The sequence below is a fragment of the Salvelinus namaycush genome, chromosome 7, assembly GCF_016432855.1.
Source record: "Salvelinus namaycush isolate Seneca chromosome 7, SaNama_1.0, whole genome shotgun sequence".
NCBI lineage: Eukaryota > Metazoa > Chordata > Actinopteri > Salmoniformes > Salmonidae > Salvelinus > Salvelinus namaycush.
The window spans coordinates 40620646-40641906 of record NC_052313.1 but is presented as its reverse complement, the minus strand read 5'-3'; the positions used below and the strand labels follow the sequence as shown (position 1 = coordinate 40641906).

At 44.2% G+C, this 21261-nt stretch overlaps 1 protein-coding gene across 3 annotated transcripts in view; it reads left to right on the top strand.

The window, feature by feature from the left end:
- The window catches only part of LOC120051235 (intersectin-1-like), a 59691-nt gene that overhangs the window by 15021 nt on the left and 23409 nt on the right, over positions 1-21261 (top strand). For all 3 annotated transcript variants that reach the window (XM_038997985.1, XM_038997987.1, XM_038997984.1), the window contains exons 2-16: positions 3392-3461; positions 4151-4246; positions 4880-4943; positions 5262-5428; positions 6078-6239; positions 6460-6535; positions 8449-8561; positions 8657-8720; positions 9079-9216; positions 9573-9685; positions 10085-10347; positions 10728-10877; positions 10985-11125; positions 16850-16937; positions 17738-17877. In XM_038997985.1, the coding sequence (XP_038853913.1) occupies positions 3434-3461; positions 4151-4246; positions 4880-4943; positions 5262-5428; positions 6078-6239; positions 6460-6535; positions 8449-8561; positions 8657-8720; positions 9079-9216; positions 9573-9685; positions 10085-10347; positions 10728-10877; positions 10985-11125; positions 16850-16937; positions 17738-17877 (1803 nt within the window). In that variant the 5' untranslated portion in view covers positions 3392-3433. The remainder of the gene's footprint in view (positions 1-3391; positions 3462-4150; positions 4247-4879; positions 4944-5261; positions 5429-6077; positions 6240-6459; positions 6536-8448; positions 8562-8656; positions 8721-9078; positions 9217-9572; positions 9686-10084; positions 10348-10727; positions 10878-10984; positions 11126-16849; positions 16938-17737; positions 17878-21261) is intronic.

Genomic DNA, 21261 nt, shown 5'->3' with positions numbered 1-21261 from the left:
CCCCACTTAAGGCGGAGAACAAAAACACATCAACTTCCAGTTCCACATAGGGTTGCAAAGGGTTGGAAACTTTACGGTACATTTCCAGAATTATATACACTACCTTGACCATAGCCGTATGGGCCCTGGTCAAAAGTTGTGCACTATAAAGGGAATAGGGTGCCATTTGGGATTCCGCCTATCCTATGCCTCTCTCTCTGAACTGTCCTTTTCAAGACCCTGGGTCACGGAAACGCTCATCACCACCAACGACAATCCGAGTTAGATAAGTTAGAGGGAGAAACTAGGTCAGAGGGACAAAACAGCCTTTCCTACCCCCTCCCTCATTTGCTTGGTATGTGTGAGGCGTGAGTGTCTGTGAGTCAGTAAGTGTAAGGCGTGTGTGTGTGTGATGAGCGTGTGTGATGAGGCTCTTGTGCGCCTCTCCAGGGAGATGTGATGTGAATGAAGTGTAGGATGGTGAATCGCTGTGGAACAGCATGGTAATCTGCTCTGCTCTGTCTGCTCTTTGTGTTGACTCAAGCCTTTCTGCCTGGAGGACAGAAAGAGAAGCTGGCAGCAGCGTCAGTGCACTGCTGGCCTGGCTTTGCTCTTACGAAACAGAACCCTTCAAAGTTCCAGAAACAGTCACTTCTGTAATTAACGCACACGAACAAGCTTTTTTTTCTTTTTTTTTACCAAACCGAAACTGCCTAGTATGGGAATGTCGTAGAAAATGACTTTTTTTTTATATGAACAGAGAGAAATTTACAGTGTTGCGTCTATGTCGTTGAAATGTTTCAGCCTGCTTGGAGCTCCCGCTGTGAGGGCTGTACGGGGGGGGGGGTGTGGTCTGGCTCTGATTAAAACGCCTTGGGAGGTGCTGCTCCCTTCCCCCATGTCTTTGTTTTACTGATACTCAGGCTATGGCCGTCCTCTCTCACCATGACGTTTACACAGCTGGGATATAACATTGGCCTCTCCTCCCTTCCCTCTCCCTCCCTCTGTATGTCATTCATTCACTTTATAGAAACATGAAGAGGGCCCCTCTGTCCCCCATCCTCCCCTCATGTGACACCCACCCCAGGATGTAGCTAGGCCATTTTAAGGCCAGAGTTCTGTCAAATCAAATGTTATTTGTCACATGCTTCGACAACAGGTGTAGACTAACAGTGAAATGCTTACACACGGGCCCTTCCCAACAAACCAGTGAAAAAAGAGAAATAATAGAAACATAAAAAATAACACAAGTAATGATATGGCTATATAGACTGACTCGGTACTGGTACCCAATGTGCAGGGGTACGAGGTAATTGAAGTGTATATATGTAGATATAGGGATAAAGTGACTAGGTAACAGGATAGATAATAAACAGTAACAGCAGCGCATGTGATGAGTCAAAATAGTTAGTGCAAAAAGGGTCAATGCAGATATTCAGGGTAGCTATTGGTTATCTATTTAGCAGTTTTATGGCTCGGGGGTAGAAGCTGTTCAGGCTCCTTAACAGCTTCTACCCCGAGCCATAAGACTGCTGAACAATTAATCAAATGGCCAACCAGCATATTTACATTGACCCAACCTTTGTTTTTACACTGCTGCTACTCGCTGTCAATTATCAATGCATAGTCAATTTACAAATGACCTCAACTAACCTGTACCCCTGCACATTGACTTGGTACCGGGACCCCCTGTATAAAGCCTCGTTATTGTTGTATATTTTTATTTTGTAAATATTTTCTTAACTCTATTTCTTGAGCTGTATGGTTGGTTAAGGGCTTCTAAGTAAGCATTTCACGGTAAAATCTACACCTGTTGTTCAGAGCATGTGATGAATAAAAGTTGATTTGGTGCATCGGCACCACTTGCTGTGCGGTAGCAGAGACACCGCCTGGTATAGAGGTCTTGGATGGCAGGGAGCTCGGCCCCAGTGATGTACTGGGCCTTACGCACTACCCTTTGTAGTGCCTTACAGCCAGATGCCAAGCAGTTCCATACCAAGCGGTGATGCATCCTGTACACTGAGGAACTTGATGCTCTCAACCTGCTCCACTACAGCCCCGGAGATGTGAATGGGGGTGTGCTCGGCACTCTGTTTTCTGTTGTCCGCGATCAATTCCTTTTGTTTTGCTTACGTTGAGGTTGTTGTCCTGGCACCACACTTCCAGGTCTCTTACCACCTCCCCGTAGGCAATATATTTAATTTAAATTGTATTTATTTAGCAGAAACTTAGCCAGAGCGACTTACAGGAACAATTAGGTTTAAGCGACTTGCTCAAGGGCACATCGGCAGATTTTTCACCTAGTCGGCTCTGGGATTTGAACTGACAACCTTTTGGTTACTGGCCCAACACTCTTTACTGCTAGGCTATCTGCAGCCCTGTATCATTGTTGTCAGTGATCTGTCCTACCACTGTGTTGTCGGCAAACTTAATGATGGTGTTTGAGTCGTGTGTGTCCAGGGTCCAGTTGATGAGGGAGGTGTTTAATCCCAGGGTCCTTAGCTTTCGTGATGAGCTTGGAGGGCTTCTGTGGTGTTGAATGCTGAGCTGTAGTCAATGAACAGCATTCTCACAAAGGTGTTCCTTTTGTCCAGATGGGAAATGGCAGTGTGGAATGCAATAGCAATTGCGTCATCTGTGGATGTATTGGGGTGGTATGCAAATTAGAGTTGGTCCACGGTGTCTGGGATGATGGCATTGATGTGAGCCATGACATGCCTTTCAAATCATTTCATGGCTACAGATGTGAGTGCTAAGGGGCGATAGTCCATTTAGACGGGTTACCTTAGCGTTCTGCATGAAACATTACAGAATGGGTCAGGTAGAGGTTGTGAATGTTGACCTGTTTAAGGGTCTTAGTCACATCGGCTACGGAGAGCGTGATCACACAGTCGTCCGGAACAGCTGGTGCATGTTTCAGTGTTACTAGCCTCGATTCAGTGTTGTTAACCAGATGACAATCCACCTGTACATAATTGTTGCGTCTCAAATGGCACCCTATTCCCTTTTCTAGTGCACTACCTTTGACCAGTATCAATGCACTATAAAGGGAATAGGGTGCCTTTTTGGGATGCACCCATGACAATCATTTGTCAGTCAGTGCAACACTACTGACTGACTTGACTCACTGTACTTTACAGTCAAGTGATGCGTTTAGGCCTATCTACCTATTACCAAACAGGTTATTACAAGTCTCTATTGCAAAATGTTTACCTGTCTGTTAACAGCTTGCAGCCTGGCCTGCCCTCCCCTGATGAAAGGAATAGAAAAAGGCATAGAACATGAAACGGCTTTGATTTCCTTTTGAGGGGAGCTTCTGTCTTTTGGGAGTTGGAGGAGAAGCGTGAGGAGAAGAGCGAGGATATAGACACTGTAGACTAAATGTTGTTGCCCTTCCTGTCTTGTCTTTCAGGTGTTTGCAGCTTGCGGCTGCAGTTGACTGACCGACTGAACAATGGCTCAGTTTCCCACGCCCTTCGGAGGTGAGTGCCACCCAACCAGATTGACAGCCGTCTGCCTGGCACACCGTGTATGTGTGTGTGTTTGTTTGTGTCACAAGCTTGTATGTGTGAGTGAAATGTATGCCCGTGCAGGTGTGTGTGTGTGTGTGTGTGTGTGTGTGTGTGTGTCCTGATCTCCCTCTACACATGGATTAATGAGAGTTGTACTGTAACTTCGGCACAAAGGAAGGGTCACTATCAAGTTATTACTCCCAGGAGGTGGCAGCCTGCCTGCTGGACTGCGTGGGCTGCATCCCTAATGCCACATTCCTCAAAATCAACTCTGAACCGCAAAGCCATTTCCACTGCATTTTAGCAGTGGTCCCCTTTAATCATCAGGGACTGATTTAGACTGAGACACCAGGTGGGTGCAATTAATTATCAGTTAGAACAGAAAACCAGCAGGCTCCGTACCTCGTAGGGTAAGAGTCGTATACCCCTGCCCTGCATTGTGCACTATATAGAAAATGGGGTAGCATTTGGGATGCAGCCATGGTGTATGGTGTAAACCTCAGATCACCAACCACCACTTAATTTACTCTCTCTCCCCCTCCCATGACTCACCTTAATGCTGTGTTCCATGACTATACGGAGACTTAACTGAGCCCCCCACACACACACACACACTCACACAGGCCAGGCGAGAGCTTCAACTGATCTTTCTCTCTCAGGGGGCCTGGACGCCTGGGTGATCTCTCTGGACGAGCGAGCCAAACATGACCAGCAGTTTGTCAGCCTGGCCCCCTCACCAGCTGGCTACATCACAGGTCAGCTTCACTCACAGCAGGGGAGGGGAGGGGATGGACAAACGAAGGGAAAGAGCGGTACAGTACAGCATCATGTCAGGCAGCAGTTACTTGAAGATATCAGAAGATCACTTCATAAGGACTTTCTCTTATATTACACACACACACACACACACACACACACACACACAGTACCAGGTCAAAGGTGAAGGGGTAATGAAGCTTGGTGGACTGAGGCTAGGGCGGGCTTTTTCATTCCCTACAGCCCACACAGTAGCAAGTAACTTCATTCTCTACTCATCTCACTGTCAGAAAGGACATTTCAGTCACTCACACTCACTCATATGATCATCTGATATCATTGCATTGGTGTTTTGATTTTCAACATAACCTTGCACAACCCCGACACCCTTTTAGAGAAGTGTAAGTGCTTGTTTCACTCGGCTACTTCAGCAACAAGTCTTTCGCAAGCCGCAGTCATTTCATACTTCTCAAAATGTATGATTTCTTCAAATTGAAATTTGCATTTGATTCCTCTTGAAAGAGGAACCAACTGGCCTCTTTCTCTCTGTGTGTTTGAATAGATATATCCATAATGGTGTACAACAGACTCAACACTATTATAATATTATTTTCCCTTCTCATTGTCCGTAGGTGACCAGGCCAGGAATTTCTTCCTGCAGTCAGGGCTGCCCCCTCCCATCCTGGCACAGATATGGTGAGTGACTCCTCTCACTCCATCTCTCCCATTCTCAACTCAATCCACTGTTAATGTCAACCACTGCTGTCTCTTTCTGTTTGCCTTTCTCTTGTTTTTGTCAATCTCCTCCCTCTGTCTTCCACTCCACTTTCACTCACTCTTTCTCTCTCTCCCCCTCTTTCTCTCATCCCCCTCTCTCTCTCTCGCTCTTCAATTGCTTTATTGGCATGCCATCCACACGGACATATTGGTAAAGCAGAGATTCACAACAACAATGAGAATAATCAGCATAATGTGATCGTATCTTTACTTTCTCCCTCTCTTGCTCTCTCTCAGGGCCCTGGCCGATATGAACAATGATGGGAAGATGGACATGCACGAGTTCTCCATCGCCATGAAGCTGATCAAGCTCAAGCTGCAGGGTCACCCCCTGCCCCCCTCTCTGCCCCCCTCCATGAAGCAGCCGCCCCTCACCCTGCCCCCGCCACCCACCGCACCCTTCGGTAAGAGACAGGGGCAGGGTGCTTCTCAATAGTCTAAAGGGGCTTCCTTGCCTCCATCTGTAGTGATCTGTACAGCAGGATAGGTAAAAGCAGTGTGGTGGATGCAACAACAAAAAAAGTACATATTTGCTTTAACCTGTCCACTTGTTCTTTCAGATCAGTGCAGGTGATGTATAAGAGACTAGGAGATTGTGCCACTAGGCTATGAGATACACCCATGTTACAGTCCCCATTAACCAAATGGACTTTAGAGTGCTCGAAGCCAACTTTGCCATATCATCTTCCCCATCTATGTACATAGCTAAATGTTTCACTGGGGAAATGTAAAACCTTTAACTACTTGACTACCTGCTATCTCAAAGCACAACCATAATGTGCCGTTTCTGGTATTTGAACAGGCAACGCTCTGGGTCAATATACTGTTGCTCCCCCTGACAACCAGGGCATATTGCTGTGCGCTGCCAGACTGTTGTTAATTTTCAAGTGAATCAGTTAGAACTCGGTGCTTGTAGTCTCCTCGGCTTTGAATGAGTGGGGAAAATAATAGTAATGAACACTGTGTTAAAATAATAGGCTTGTCAATAGAAAATGAATGATGGTCTGTTGTCTTACGTTTGTCTGACATACCTTAATTCATTCTACCCTGCAGGAATGCATGGTTTAGGGGTAATGCCAGGCCTCCCAGCAGTCCCTCCATTACCCATGCCCCCTATGCCAGGGGTGGGTATGTCCCCCCCTCTGGTGTCGTCGGTGCCCCCGTCTGTACCCCCCATGGCCAACGGCACGCCAATGACGGGCTTCTCCCACCAAGGTATGGCCCAATCAGAATTGTCTTTAGACACGCCACTGAATATTCAAAGTGGAGTTCTAGTGAATGACAGTGAAGCCCTCTGGCAACGTTTCAGAGCATCTCACTTTGTTGATTTAATCCTTTCTTTACCTCACTAACAAGTTCCTTTTTTTTTGTTGCGATTTCCCTTTTTTTATATATATGTATATATATTTTTTATCTCTCCGTCTCTGTCTCTCAGCCACCACGCTCAACAAAAGCTCTTCTTTCAACCGCCCCGGTGCCAAGCTGCAGGGCCAGTCTTTTGAGACTTCTAGGTGAGTCACATGTCACCCACTTGGAAGAATGGCCCCTGCTCGCTGGGCCCAAACTCAAAGGGACAAATGTAGCTGTGTTTGTGCTTAGACTGCTGCATCCTCTAATTTTATCAATTGTATTATTTTTGAACACACAACAGGCTAGCTATTGGTCCCGTGTGGCTCAGTTGGTAGAGCATGGCGCTTGCAACGCCAGGGTTGTGGGTTCATTCCCCACGGGGGGACCAGGATGAATATGTATGAACTTTCCAATTTGTAAGTCGCTCTGGATAAGAGCGTCTGCTAAATGACTTAAATGTAATGTAAATGTAGCTCATTAAAAAGCCATCACTTAGCGATGAGATCCCTCTGTTAAAACGAGAGATGCACAGGCTACGTCCCGTGTCGTCAGTTGAAGAGCAATTATTCTGTCCAGACTGCTTTGCTTTCTAACATGACTTAAAAATAACTTAATGTTCGAGTTTCAAAGTTTATTGTACATTTTTCAGAAGTTAACCCTTTACACTTGTGGGAGTTGGCCTATAGGGATAAGTTGAAATGTTTCTTACAGAATAAATGTGAAAATCATATACATAAGCATGGTAGCAATTGAAAGGGAATCGTTTGGAGATTATGGGTAAATTATTAGACCAAAGTTGAGGACACACACGAGACTCAGTCCAAACATTACACTGATTTTCTGTGCATTTTACATCTACTGTACCTTTCGCTGCATTTGTTGATAACGAAATCTGAAAATACTCTGGATACATTCAGTAACATGATAAGAATATTCTTGTTAAATGTGGGGTAGGTGCAACATAAGACATTTTGAAGGGTTTTTTCGTGAGAAGACTAACTGGTGTTTCCAAGTGGCCACATACACCTCTCCGAAGTGTGCACAGTTCCTAAGTTATTTCAATACACTTTTATGACTCAAAGAAGAGTCTTCAACTATAAGGTGTTTTTTTTTTATCTCTCCTAGCTGTGCCGTTGAGGAACTAGAGCAAGCACACTTGTTTGGAACAGCCCTGCGTCCCTACAATCAAACAATTAGTTGTTTAAGCAATCCAAAAACAGACAATTTATAAATTGCAATCTGGGTCAGGAGGGCAACGCTGGAAGCTTGTTCTATTGCCGACATGACTAACTAAGTTATAAAATATGATCTTACAGTGTTAGGCTTTCACAAGGCAGTTCAGAGAAACAGATTGTGTAATTTTGGTGCACATAGGAGTCATGAGGGTATTCAGTATTTTTCACAATAGACATTCTGTTCAGAACAACCCAGGGTATGATGCCATGTCATCTTGTAACTGTACATCAAACATTGTGATCATAAACGTTGACACTGTATATTACATGAGATTTATGATGAAATGTGAAGTGCACATTTGGACTCACGGGTGTTTGGCTTGCTTGTATGACATCAAAGCTGTATTTCTTATCCTCGACGTCTCATCTTTCTAAATACATCAAGTCTTCTTCATTTACAGCGTTTCCTTGACTCTGACAACAAAACATTTGCAAAAGTTGCCCAATTAATGGGAGGGATGTGGGGCAACTTCTTATCCTGTGCGGCTCAAGTTCAGAATGTCTGTCAGTCAAAACCCACACAGCGCTGTGAAGCGTAGAGCCTGAACTCTGATGTTATTTATAGCATGTTACTGTACAGCCACTGCATTCCAATTTAGGCGCTTATCAGTGTCCAAATCTGCCATTTTCAACCCGTATACGGGTACGAGTGTAAAGGGTTCAAATTGAAATTTGTCTTTGTCTTAAAGGCATTTTCCAACTAGCTCATGCATAGACAGCACAGCAAAAACACACATGTAACACAGCAGTACTATTAAAAAAAAAAAAACTAAGAATAGATACAAACAAACATACAAAAGACGCTTTTAATAAGATAAGTCTCCCCCCTCTCGTTTTAGCGCCCCTGTGCCCCCCCAGCCCCCCATTGACTGGGCTGTTCCCAGCTCTTCCCGGCTAAAGTACCGGCAGCTCTTCAACAGCCACGACAAGATGATGAGCGGCCACCTCACCGGTAAGACCTTGTCTGTCAACAATACTCATTGCGGTTTATCCAATCCACATCAGCGGTTTCTCAAAAGAGCTCATGTTTTTATCCTCGTCTTTCAGGACCCCAAGCAAGAACCATCCTGATGCAATCCAGCTTGCCCCAGACCTCGCTGGCGTCCATATGGTAAGAGATGGGAGCGGAGCCAATACTTAGGATACTTGACCACTAATTCCTATATGTTCACACATTGCTGCTCTCTGTTCTCTGACTATTGCTTCTCTCTGCTGTGTCTGGGTAGAAGTTACCTTTAGGCACAGATCTAGGATCAGCTTAACCATCAGATGGCAAAACTAATCATATCAGTTGGTGTTTAGGAGGGTGAAAAGCAAAAACTGGTTTCGGATCAGTTGTCAGGGTGCTCCTAAACAACACTTGTTTCACCTTCCTCCACTCTGCTAGGCACAGGACAGGAAGTACATGGCTGGCAGTAACATGCCACGTCTTTCTCTTTCTCTCTCCCCCTCTCCCTGTTTTTCTATAGGAATCTGTCGGACATCGACCAGGACGGCAAGCTGACGGCTGAGGAGTTCATCCTGGCCATGCACCTGATTGACATGGCCATGTCCGGCCTGCCCCTGCCCCCTATCCTGCCCCCGGACTTCATCCCCCCCACCTTTAGGTACAATCCACTGCTCCCTCTGTGTCTGGCAATGCCCCTTAGCTCTACCTCTGTCTGCAGAGTATGCATTGATACCGGCATTTACCTTAGGAAGTCTTGTCTTTATTGATCTTATTGCCCCACACCTCGGCCAGGGGTTTTTCCGTGACCTGACCAGGAAAAACTCTGAGTCCTATTTTTATATCTGGGTCAAAGTTTTAACTATTAATCAGTCTATATTGATCCCATTAGGAGTTTTTCCTGGTCAAGTCACACGGTCAGGAAAAACTCCTGGTCCTGCCCATCCATGCCCCATATGAGGTGCTGTAGGTTAGTGAGCTGCTCTGACTGAGTGGTCTGATGTTGTCCATCTCCAGGAGGGTGCGTAGTGGTAGCGGGGTGTCTGTCACCAGCCTGCACTCCACTGACCAGCGGGTCCAAGAGGAGGCCGAAGAGGAGCAGGAGAGCGAGAAACAGAAGCTGGAGAAATGTAACCACTCTTAAATTCATAGACAGAGCTATGGATGCAATGACTAACCATCCGTGGGATCGGAATGATAGATCTGAAGCTATACGGTGTTTGTTTACAGTTACGTTGTTAACGAACAATGGAGCAAAACGAGCTCCTATTTTGGGTTCAGGTGCAGTTGAACTAAGCTCACAAGCATTTTCTTCTACAATCTATGGCTATGTATCATCAATTTTAAAGTCCAAAAATATATGTACCAATCCCTTTAAACACACAGCAAAAAGCTCCTTTATAAATATAAACGGGTATATAAAAATGGCCCCAGTTTTCCAAGAAATGCCACTGAAAATTAGGCAACAGGGCAAAATATGTCCCCCATTTCTCTCTCTGACCCCTCTATCTCTGTCTCCCTCCCCAAAGTGACTTTCGAGGACAGGAAGCGGGAGAACTTTGAGCGGGGCAACCTGGAGCTGGAGAAGCGTCGACAGGCCCTGCTTGAGCTGCAGCGCAAGGAGCAAGAGCGTCTGGCAGCGCTGGAGCGCGAGGAGCAGGAGAGGAAGGAGCGCGAGCGGCTCGAGCAGGAGAGACGGCGGCAGCAGGAGCTAGAGAAGCAGTTGGAGAAGCAGAGGGAAATGGAGAGGCAGCGCGAGGAGGAGAGACGCAAGGAGATCGAGAGGAGAGAGGTGAGGAGGAGGTGGAAAAGAGGGTTAAGGAGGACAGTGATGATGTATAAAGAGAGGAAGCTGGAGAGGCAGAGGGAGGAGGTTGAGAGGGGAGATGTAAGGGGAAAGTGAAGAACACAGGAACCAATGCAGTGTATGTGTATATTAACCATTCTACTACTATGTTGTATTTTTAAGATGATAAATTCACTCTCGTTTCTTATTGTATTGCTTTATTGACAGAGGGGGAGACAAGTGTAGAGAAAAGGGTGGAAACGGCCATTGAACCCAGGTCTCCGGCAGGAACTTGAATATGTGCATAGATCTGGAAGTGTTACCACTCGACCACGGCTGGCTCTGCACTATTTCTGCGTATACAGTATAACATTCCCTCTGGCTAGGCGGCGAAGCGGGAGCTGGAGCGCCAGCGTCAGTTGGAGTGGGAGAGGAACCGCCGGCAGGAGCTGCTGACCCAGAGGAACCGAGAGCAGGAGAACATTGTCCTGCTCAAAGCCCGCAAGAAGACCCTGGAGTTTGAGCTGGAGGCACTGGTAAAGACAAGGACACACAACATCATAACTGTAGTCCCAGGATGTCTTTACTTTGTTATTTTGAAGAAAAGACAATAAGGTATGATAATTAGTTTCTCCCTCCCCAGAACGACAAGAGGAGCCAGCTAGAGGGCAAGCTGCAGGACATCCGCTTCCGCCTGTCTGCCCAGCGGCATGAGATCGAGAGCACCAACAAGACCCGCGAGATCCGCATCGCTGAGATCACCCACCTCCAGCAGCAGCTGCAGGTACGTACACACCCTGTGTAACACATAGTCCCCTCCATAATTATTGGGACAGCGAAGCATTGTTTCTTGGATTTGAAATCAAACAATGACTATGAGGTTAAAGTGCAGACTGTCAGCTTTAATTTGAGTGTTTTCATCCTCATCAGGCGAACCGTTTCTAAATTACAGCACCTTTTGTACATAGTCCCCCCCCATTTTGGGGACAAATTCACTTGTATGTACAGTTGAAGTTGGAAGTTTGCATACACTGAGGTCGGAGTCATTAAAACTCGTTTTTCAACCACTCCACAAATTTCTTGTTAACAAACTATAGTTTTGGCGAGTTGGTTAGGACAGCGACTTTGTGCATGACACAAGTCATTTTTCCAACAATTGTTTACAGACAGATTATTTAACTTATATTTCACTGTATCACAATTCCAGTGGGTCAGAAGTTTACATACACTAAGTTGACTGTGCCTTTTAAACAGCTTGGAAAATTCCAGAAAATTATGGAATGGCTTTAGAAGCTTCTGATAGGCTTATTGACATCATTTGAGTCAATTGGAGGTGTACCTGTGGATGTATTTCAAGGCTTACCTTCAAACTCAGTGCCTCTTTGCTTGACATCATGGGAAAATCAAAAGAAATCAGCCAAGACCTCAGAAAAATAATTGTAGAGCGCCACAAGTCTGGTTCATCCTTGGGAGCAATTCCAGACGCCTTAAGGTACCACGTGCATCTGTACAAACAATAGTACGCAAGTATAAACACCATGGGACCACGCAGCCTGTCTCCTAGAGATGAACGTACTTTGGTGCAAAAAGTGCAAATCAATCCCAGAACAACAGCAAAGGACCTTGGGAAGATGCTGGAGGAAACCGGTACAAAAGTATCTATATCCACAGTAAAACGAGTCCTATATCGATATAACCTGAAAGGCCACTCAGCAAGGAAGAAGCCACTGCTCCAAAACCGCCATAAAAAAGCCAGACTACGGTTTGCAACTGCACACGGGGACAAAGATTGTACTTTTTGGAGAAATGTCCTCTGGTCTGATGAAACAAAAATAGAACTGTTTGGCCATAATGACCATCGTTATGTTTGGAGGAAAAAGGGGGAGGCTTGCAATCCGAAGAACACCATCCCAACCGTGAAGCACGGGGGTGGCAGCATCATGTTGTGGGGGTGCTTTGCTGCAGGAGGGACTGGTGCACTTCACAAAATAGATGGCATCATGAGAATGAAAATTATGTGGATATATTGAAGCATCATTGCAAGACATCAGTCAGGAAGTTAAAGCTTGGTCGCAAATGGGTCTTCCAAATGGACAATGAGCAGAAGCATACTCCCAAAGTTGTGGCAAAATGGCTTAAGGACAACAAAGTCAAGGTATTGGAGTGGCCATCACAAAGCCCTCACCTCAATCCTATAGAAAATTTGTGGGCAGAACTGAAAAAGTGTGTGCGAGCAAGGAGGCCTACAAACCTGACTCAGTTACACCAGCTCTGTCAGGAGGAATGGGCCAAAATTCACCCAACTTATTGTGGGAAGCTTGTGGAAGACTAACTGAAACGTTTGACCCAAGTTAAACAATTTAAAGGCAATGCTACCAAATACTAATTGAGTGTATGTAAACTTCTGACCCACTGGGAATGTGATGAAAGAAATAAAAGTTGAAATAAATAATTCTCTACTATTATTCTGACATTTCAGATTCTTAAAATAAAGTGGTGATCCTTACTGACCAAAAACAGGGAATTTTTACTAGGATTAAATGTCAGGAATTGTGAAAAACTGAGTTTAAATGTAGGTGTATGTAAACTTCCAACTTCAACTGTATATTAAAGTAGTCGAAATTTAAGTATTTGGTCCCATATTCATAGCACGCAATGACTACATCAAGCTTGTGACTCAACAAATTTGTTGTATGCATTTTCTGTTTGTTTTGGTTGCGTTTCAGATTATTTTGTGCCCAATAGAAATTTATTGTAAATAATGTGTTGTGTAAATTTGGAGTCACTTTTATTGTAAATAAGAACAGGACATGTTTCTAAACACTTCTACATTTAATGTGGATGCTACCATGATTACAGATAATCATGAGTAATGATAAGCAAGAAAGTTAGACGCACAAATATCATACCCCCAAGACATGCCATTACAATAACAGGTGATGTTAGCATTTTTGGTGGGGTATGATATTTAGGCGTATAACTTTTTCATGATTCATTCAACTTATTCACGATTCATTCAGGATTATCCGTAGTCATGGTAGCATCCATATTAATGTAAAAAATGTATATAATTCCCCAAAATGACACCGTACATTATTATTATTATAGAGCCAAAAGAAGAGAAAATGCTTCACTGTCCCAATAAGGGTGCAAAGCTGTCATAAAGGCTTTGAAGAATCTAAAATATTTTTTGATGTGTTAACTCTTTTTTTTTTGGTTACTACACGATTCCATGTGTTATTTCATAGTTTTGATGTCTTCACTATTATTCTACAATGTAGAAAATAGTTTAAAAAACCCTTGAATGAGTAGGTGTGTCAACTTTTGACCGGTACTGTATATACAGTGCCTTCGGAAAGTATTCAGGCCCCTTGACCTTTCCCACATTTTGTTACGTTACAGCCTTATTCTAAAATGGATTAAATAAAACAAATCCTCAATCTCCACACAATACTCCATAATGACAAGGCAAAAACAGATTTTTAGAAATGTTAGCAAATTTATAAAAAATCTAAAACAGAAATACCTTATTTACATAAGTATTCAAAACCTTTCCCATGAGACTCGAAATTGAGCTCAGGTGCATCCTGTTTCAATTGATCATTCTTGATGTTTCTACAACTTGATTGGAGTCCACCGGTGGTAAATTCATTTGATTTGGACATGATTTGGAGAGCCATGCACCTATCTATATAAGGTCCAACAGTTGACAATGAATGTCAGAGCAAAATCCAAGCCATGATGTCCAAGGAATTGTCCGTAGAGCTCCGAGACAGGATTGTGTCGAGGCACAGATCTGGGGAAGGGTAGCAAAAAAGATCCCCAAGAACACAGTGGCCTCCATTCTTAAATGGAATAAGTTTGGAACCGCCAAGACTCATCCTAGAGCAGGCCGCCCAGCCAAACTGAGCAATCAGGGGAGAAGGGCCTTGGTCAGGGAGGTGACCAAGAACCCAATGGTCACTGTGTAGATGGGAGAAGCTTCCAGAAGGACAACCATCTCTGCAGCGCTCCACCAATCAGGCCTTTTTATGGTTGAGCAGCCAAACGGAAGCCATTCCTCAGTAAAAGGCACATGACAGCCCGCTTGGAGTTTATCAAATGACACCTAAAGACTCTCAGACCACGAGAAACAAGATTCTCTGGCCTTATGAAACCAAAATTGAACTCTTTGGCCTGAATGCCAAGCGTCACATCTGGACGAAACCTGCCACCATTCTGTGGGGATGTTTTTCAGCGGCAGGGACTGGGAGACTAGTCAGGATCGAGGGAATGATGAACGGAGCAAAGTACAGAGAGATCCTTGATGAAAACATGCTCCAGACCGCTCAGGATGTCAGACTGGGGCGAAGGTTCACCTTCTGACAGGACAATGACCCTAAGCACACAGCCAAGACAATGCAGTAGTGGCTTTGGGACAAGTCTTTGAATGTCCTTGAGTTCCCCAGCCAGAGCCCGGAGTTGAAACCTATCAAACATCTCTGGAGAGACCTGAAAATAGCAGCGACGCTCCCCATCCAACCTGACAGAGCTTGAGAGGATCTACAGAGAAGAATGGGAGAAACTTCCCAAATACAGGTGTGCCAAGCTTGTAGCGTCATACCCAAGAAGACTCTGCTGTAATCGCTGCCAAAGGTGCTTCAACAAAGTACTGAGTGAAGGGTCTGAATACTTATGTAAATGTGGTATTTGTATTTATCTGTAATAAATTGGCAAAAATTGAAACTTTTAAAATCAATTTTAGAATACGGCTGTGACGTAACATGTTGAAAAGTCAAAGGGTCTGAATACTTTCTGAAGGCACTGTATTTGTAGCCTAGGCCTACTGATGGTATGAATTTGGGATCAATCATCCCACAACTGTCCCAGAGTCTGTTTTGGAAAGGCTTTTTCTTTCTCACACAGAACGACAAGCTGACCAATAGAAGAGGTAAACTTTTCTACTATGGGGGATATTGGATTTGCCAAGGCTAGTGATTTGCTGTTCGTATCTCGTCTTGTTGGCTCAGGAGAAGTAAATGTGACAGTTATTCTAAGTTTGCATCATTTTTACAGACAAGTCCAATGCGCACTGTTGCATGTTCTCTTAATAGGAGTTACCATAATCTAAATGTGATTTTAAAAAATCACGTAGGTGGATGCCCTAATGATGTTACACACCCAATGCATATGGCTCTGGTAAATTTCTCAAATGTCTGTTGAATTTAAAATGCTGCCAGTCAAATGTCCGGTCCCACATTTTCCTAATGGAAACCCTGACACACACACACACACACACACACACACACACACACACAGTGAAGCCTCAGGTGCATATCTTCCACCCAAACCCTATACAGATTTGGTGTGACAAATTGACAATTTTTCTTAACGTTTAAATGACCATGCTTTTATCGGTTTTCTGTTAAAACGATAACAAAAAAAATCAGAAGATTCCACGTCAGTTTACAATGCAGAATAATGGTCCTGTTACGCATGTATGACCGCTAGGGCTGGGCAATGAAGTTTTATCTACCACAACCCTTTACAGACAGAACGCAGCTACAGTAACATATCGATAGCGGACAATAAAATAAAAAAATCTAATTCTGCTTCGGCGTAAAATGTTCATGCATTTTTTTCCCCCCCTGGCAATGATAAACGTTGCTGATTGATGTGCTGCTGTGTTGTTTTTTTTTATGGTATGGTAGCTAGATGTTTAATTTCTACTAAATGTCTTGTTAGGTCACTTTTTTAGGATAGGTTAATCAAATCATCTTGAGCTGCAGATCAACAGTTCTGGTTGCCTAGTGATGGACGTTAGTCCTGCTTCAGAAGCCTCATTCATTTACACACAACTAAAATACCGGTTAATATCTCCAGAGAAGGTTTAGCGTCTGCATTTAAAAATCCGTAGTGTAGCCTACCCAGACAGACATGCCGTAGCCGAGGCGCTTTCAAGGGGCCACATTCCATTATGTCTGAAAATGGTACTCGATAAAGGCTACCGGTAGCCTACTGTAATTTCATATTATGAGGCAATCTGTATCCCGGCAAATTTGGTGCCATGAATAGGCTAGGATATTCTATATGCAACAGACCGAAGACTGAACACACACTTGCATCATTAGCAAAGAGACAGAGCAGGCAGGCCAGCACGAGGTAGAGCGAGACAGAGGGAGAGGTGGGGTAGGCAGAAACCTGCTCATATGTTTTTGTCATCTGCATCTTGCAATGTCTTACCTTGCAAATTCACCAAAGTAGCCTAAAGTTTGCCTCTGCCTCTCTAGTTTTATTTGAATTACACAACTTTCCCATGCCTTTATAGCCTATTGGCTATAACACACAAAATAGTACGTTTTGTGATAATGGCACTGAGATTTTAATTAAGTGGGCGGGGACAAAAAACATTTAGTTTTTCGGTTAGGGATTTTTCTTAACGTTAAGGATCCCAAATTCGTTTTAATGTTTAAACATTCACAGTTGCAGTTTACCTAAGACTTGCCGTTGCTTTGTGTGTCGTCCCCAGGACTCTCAGCAGTGGCTTGGCAGGCTAATCCCTGACAAACAGTGTCTAAACGAACAACTCAAACAGGTTCAACAGAACAGCCTGCACAGTAAGTACTGCTTCATTACCTCAGCTCCGCACATCTTTAGGGAATAGGGTGCCATTTGGGACTCAGACTGTGTACTATATGTTTTGCTATTATAGATGACTTGTGAATTCTCTGCTAAGTCCGTACAATAATTCCCCCGTAAATGCATTGTTTTATTCCCCCATGTACTTGTCATAAATGAGTAGTTAGCTTTAGCTTGATTGCTAGTTAGTCCTAGCTATGCTATCATACTGTACATGGGTAGGCCACATTGGACTGACTTATAACTTGTATTACAGTGTTTCCCCTGCTGTAGTACACGTGTGGAACTGCTCCCCACCTAGCGCCATATAAAATAATCTGGCCTATTAGTTTTAATTGACAATCTGGGGGCCTTTGTACCCCACCTGCAAACAAAACTAAGGGAAAGACTGACTGCCATACTATACTTAAGCAATAAGGCCCGAGGAGGTGTGGTATATGGGCAATATAACACAGCTAAGTCCATATGCAAAACACAGCGCGGAGTGCCTGGATACAGCCATTTAGCCGTGGTATATAGGCCACATACCACAAACTCCCTATGTGCCTTATTGCTATTATAAACTGGTTACCAATGTAATTAGAACGGTCTGATATACCACAGCTTTCAGCCAGTCAGCATTCAGGGCTCGAACCACGCGGGTTATGATAACCGATACGGCGCTTGCTCTTTGGGTCATATTCGCTTGGCTCCAATAATGAATGCTTGTTTTAGTTTTCTGCAGCAAAAAAATATTGCTACGCTGGGCACTAATACATACAACCCCGTCCTTGTCCAGGAGACTCCCTGTCGTCGCTGCAGAAGGCGGTGGAGATCAAGGAGTCTAGTCGGCAGCAGCTGAGAGAACAGCTAGACACCGTGGAGAGAGAGACCCGCTCCAAGCTGCTGGAGATAGACGCCTTCAACACCCAGCTCACGGTACTACTACTCCCTAACCAACTCATCTTACTAGGTTAAAGACGAGGGCCCGTTTTTTTTAAGGCTAAGATCATCGTTAGAACCTTTGTAGGAGCATCGTTAAATCTCTGAGCTGTTTCTCAAAACCGCTGTTAGTAAAGTTTCACTTGAAAACGCTCGTTATTTACCGACTGCCCCAGACCACTCATAGAACAGCACAGTGCGTCATTAGATGTTTTTTTTACCCTTTGTGTCACTTTATACACACAATATCTCCAGTACACATGGAATCAAGATTTTGATCTGTGTCTCTGTGGCCGCAGCTAACTTCAGAGGGAAGTTTACTACAAATAGAAAGTTGTCAATGTTTTTGCTATTGTTACAAACAAGTGAAGGATAAAAATGCTTTGAATGCACACCGAGATGACTGCATTAAAAGAAGATACAGTTATAGGCGTATAGCCTGTAGGTCAATCATAAGCTGTTGAAATCAATTTCATGTTCAATCAACGAGTTCTATTTTTGCAATGCTACCGTCTAATTTTTGTCTCAATATATTTCATACTGTGTAACAACACGTGCGCAATGATGTTCCAAATCTGTGATTAATGTGTTATTATAGGGTTGGCATTAGAATAAACCGCCTCAATATTTGCAGCCATATACAGTGGGGAGAACAAGTATTTGATACACTGCCAATTTTGCAGGTTTTCCTACTTACAAAGCATGTAGAGGTCTGTAATTTTTATCATAGGTACACTTCAACTGTGAGAGACGGAATCTAAAACAAAAATCCAGAAAATCACATTGTATGATTTTTAAGTAATTAATTTGCAATTTTGCAATTTTATTGCATGCCATAAGTATTTGATACATCAGAAAAGCAGAACTTAATATTTGGTACAGAAACCTTTGTTTGCAATTACAGAGATCATACGTTTCCTGTAGTTCTTGACCAGGTTTGCACACACTGCAGCAGGGATTTTGGCCCACTCCTCCATACAGACCTTCTCCAGATCCTTCAGGTTTAGGGACTGTCGCTGGGCAGACTTTCAGCTCCCTCCAAATATTTTCTATTGGGTTCAGGTCTGGAGACTGGCTAGGCCACTCCAGGACCTTGAGATGCTTCTTACGGAGCCACTCCTTAGTTGCCCTGGCTGTGTGTTTCGGGTCGTTGTCATGCTGGAAGACCCAGCCACGACCCATCTTCAATGCTCTTACTGAGGGAAGGAGGTTGTTGGCCAAGATCTCGCGATACATGGCCCCATCCATCCTCCCCTCAATACGGTGCAGTCGTCCTGTCCCCTTTGCAGAAAAGCATCCCCAAAGAATGATGTTTCCACCTCCATGCTTCACGGTTGGGATGGTGTTCTTGGGGTTGTACTCATCCTTCTTCTTCCTCCAAACACGGCGAGTGGAGTTTAGACCAAAAAGCTATATTTTTGTCTCATCAGACCACATGACCTTCTCCCATTCCTCCTCTGGATCATCCAGATGTTCATTGGCATGGGCCTGGACATGCGCTGGCTTGAGCAGGGGGACCTTGCGTGCGCTGCAGGATTTTAATCCATGACGGCGTAGTGTGTTACTAATGGTTTTCTTTGAGACTGTGGTCCCAGCTCTCTTCAGGTCATTGACCAGGTCCTGCCGTGTAGTTCTGGGCTGATCCCTCACCTTCCTCATGATCATTGATGCCCCACGGGGTGAGATCTTGCATGGAGCCCCAGACCGAGGGTGATTGACCGTCATCTTGAATATCTTCCATTTTCTAATAATTGCGCCAACAGTTGCCTTCTCACCAAGCTGCTTGCCTATTGTCCTGTAGCCCATCCCAGCCTTGTGCAGGTCTACAATTTTATCCTTGATGTCCTTACACAGCTCTCTGGTCTTGGCCATTGTGGAGAGGTTGGAGTCTGTTTGAGTGTGTGGACAGGTGTCTTTTATACAGGTAACGAGTGGAGAACAGGAGGGCTTCTTAAAGAAAAACTAACAGGTCTGTGAGAGCTGGAATTCTTACTGGTTGGTAGGTGATCAAATACTTATGTCATGCAATAAAATGCAAATGAATTACTTAAAAATCATACAATGTGATTTTCTGGATTTTTGTTTTAGATTCCGTCTCTCACAGTTGAAGTGTACCTTTGATAAAAATTACAGACCTCTACATGCTTTGTAAGTAGGAAAACCTGCAAAATCGGCAGTGTATCAAATACTTGGTCTCCCCACTGTAGGTGATGATATCTCTCTAGGTGCAGATCTGTTGTCAGTATTGTGGAATAATTCTAATGCTAAAATAAGATTTGAACGGCTAAAGCTGATCCGAGAGCAGTATCAGTACCAACGACACACTTGTGAACATTCTCTTCGTGGTGTTTTGGGAAAAGCATGTGACATCTTAGGCCGTTATAGGAACGATGCCTTGTTAAAACACTTGGAAGCTTAAGTTCCAACGCTATCGGGAAACCCGGCCCTGGGCTCTCCAACCCTGTTCCTGGAGAGCTATCCTCCTGTAGGTTTTCACTCTAACCCCAGTTGTGACTAGCCTGATTCAGCTTATCAACCAGCTAATTATTAGAATCTGGTGCTCTAGATTAAGGTTGGAGTTAAAACCTACGGGACGGTAGCTCTCCAGGAACAGGGTTGGAGTGCCCTGTCCCTATCTCCTGTTCGCAGTGGATAGACCTATCCCACAGAGCACAGACAAGTGACCAACAACAGATTAGTACAGTTCTTCTCATAGGGGTGAATCCTAACTACCACAAGTCGAATTTTCACCATGCATTGATTTCAATAAGAGACTAAATGAAAATCTGATTTAATAAATGGAAGTTAGGATTTGCCCCAAATGCTCAGTTTAACAGTTGACAGTGGACAATTTTAAAACACTGACTTCCAGTACTTTCTTTCTGCCTAACGATACCTTTGCATCTCTTCGTGTTGTGTTTGTGTGTTGGGGCGCCAAGACTGTCAGAGGGCTTGATGATTTGTGTGTCTGATGATCCCCCTTTTAATTTCAAATGTGATCTCAATACTTCAGTCCTTTCTTTTCAACGAAAACCTTTTTAATTGCTCCACATACCACATCAGGGCCCCAGAATTTCAGATATACAGTACAGTGCATTCCGCTTATAGTGAATGCGGTCATAGAAACGTTATAGTGATCAAATTGCCATGTGTGAATGTGATCACTACATGCAGAGTGCACTGTAGTGGAGTAGGGTGAAATTGCCTGTAGACACTGATCTTGGGTCATTTTTGGATTGGGGGAAGGGGAGCTGATCCTAGGTCTGTATCTAGGGGAAAACGTGGGGGTTTACACTGTTGTTCTCTCACTGTATCTGACTGTTGCTCACTCTGTCGCCCCGCCCGCCTTCCACCCTGCCACCCCCGTCTGGTCTGTATGGC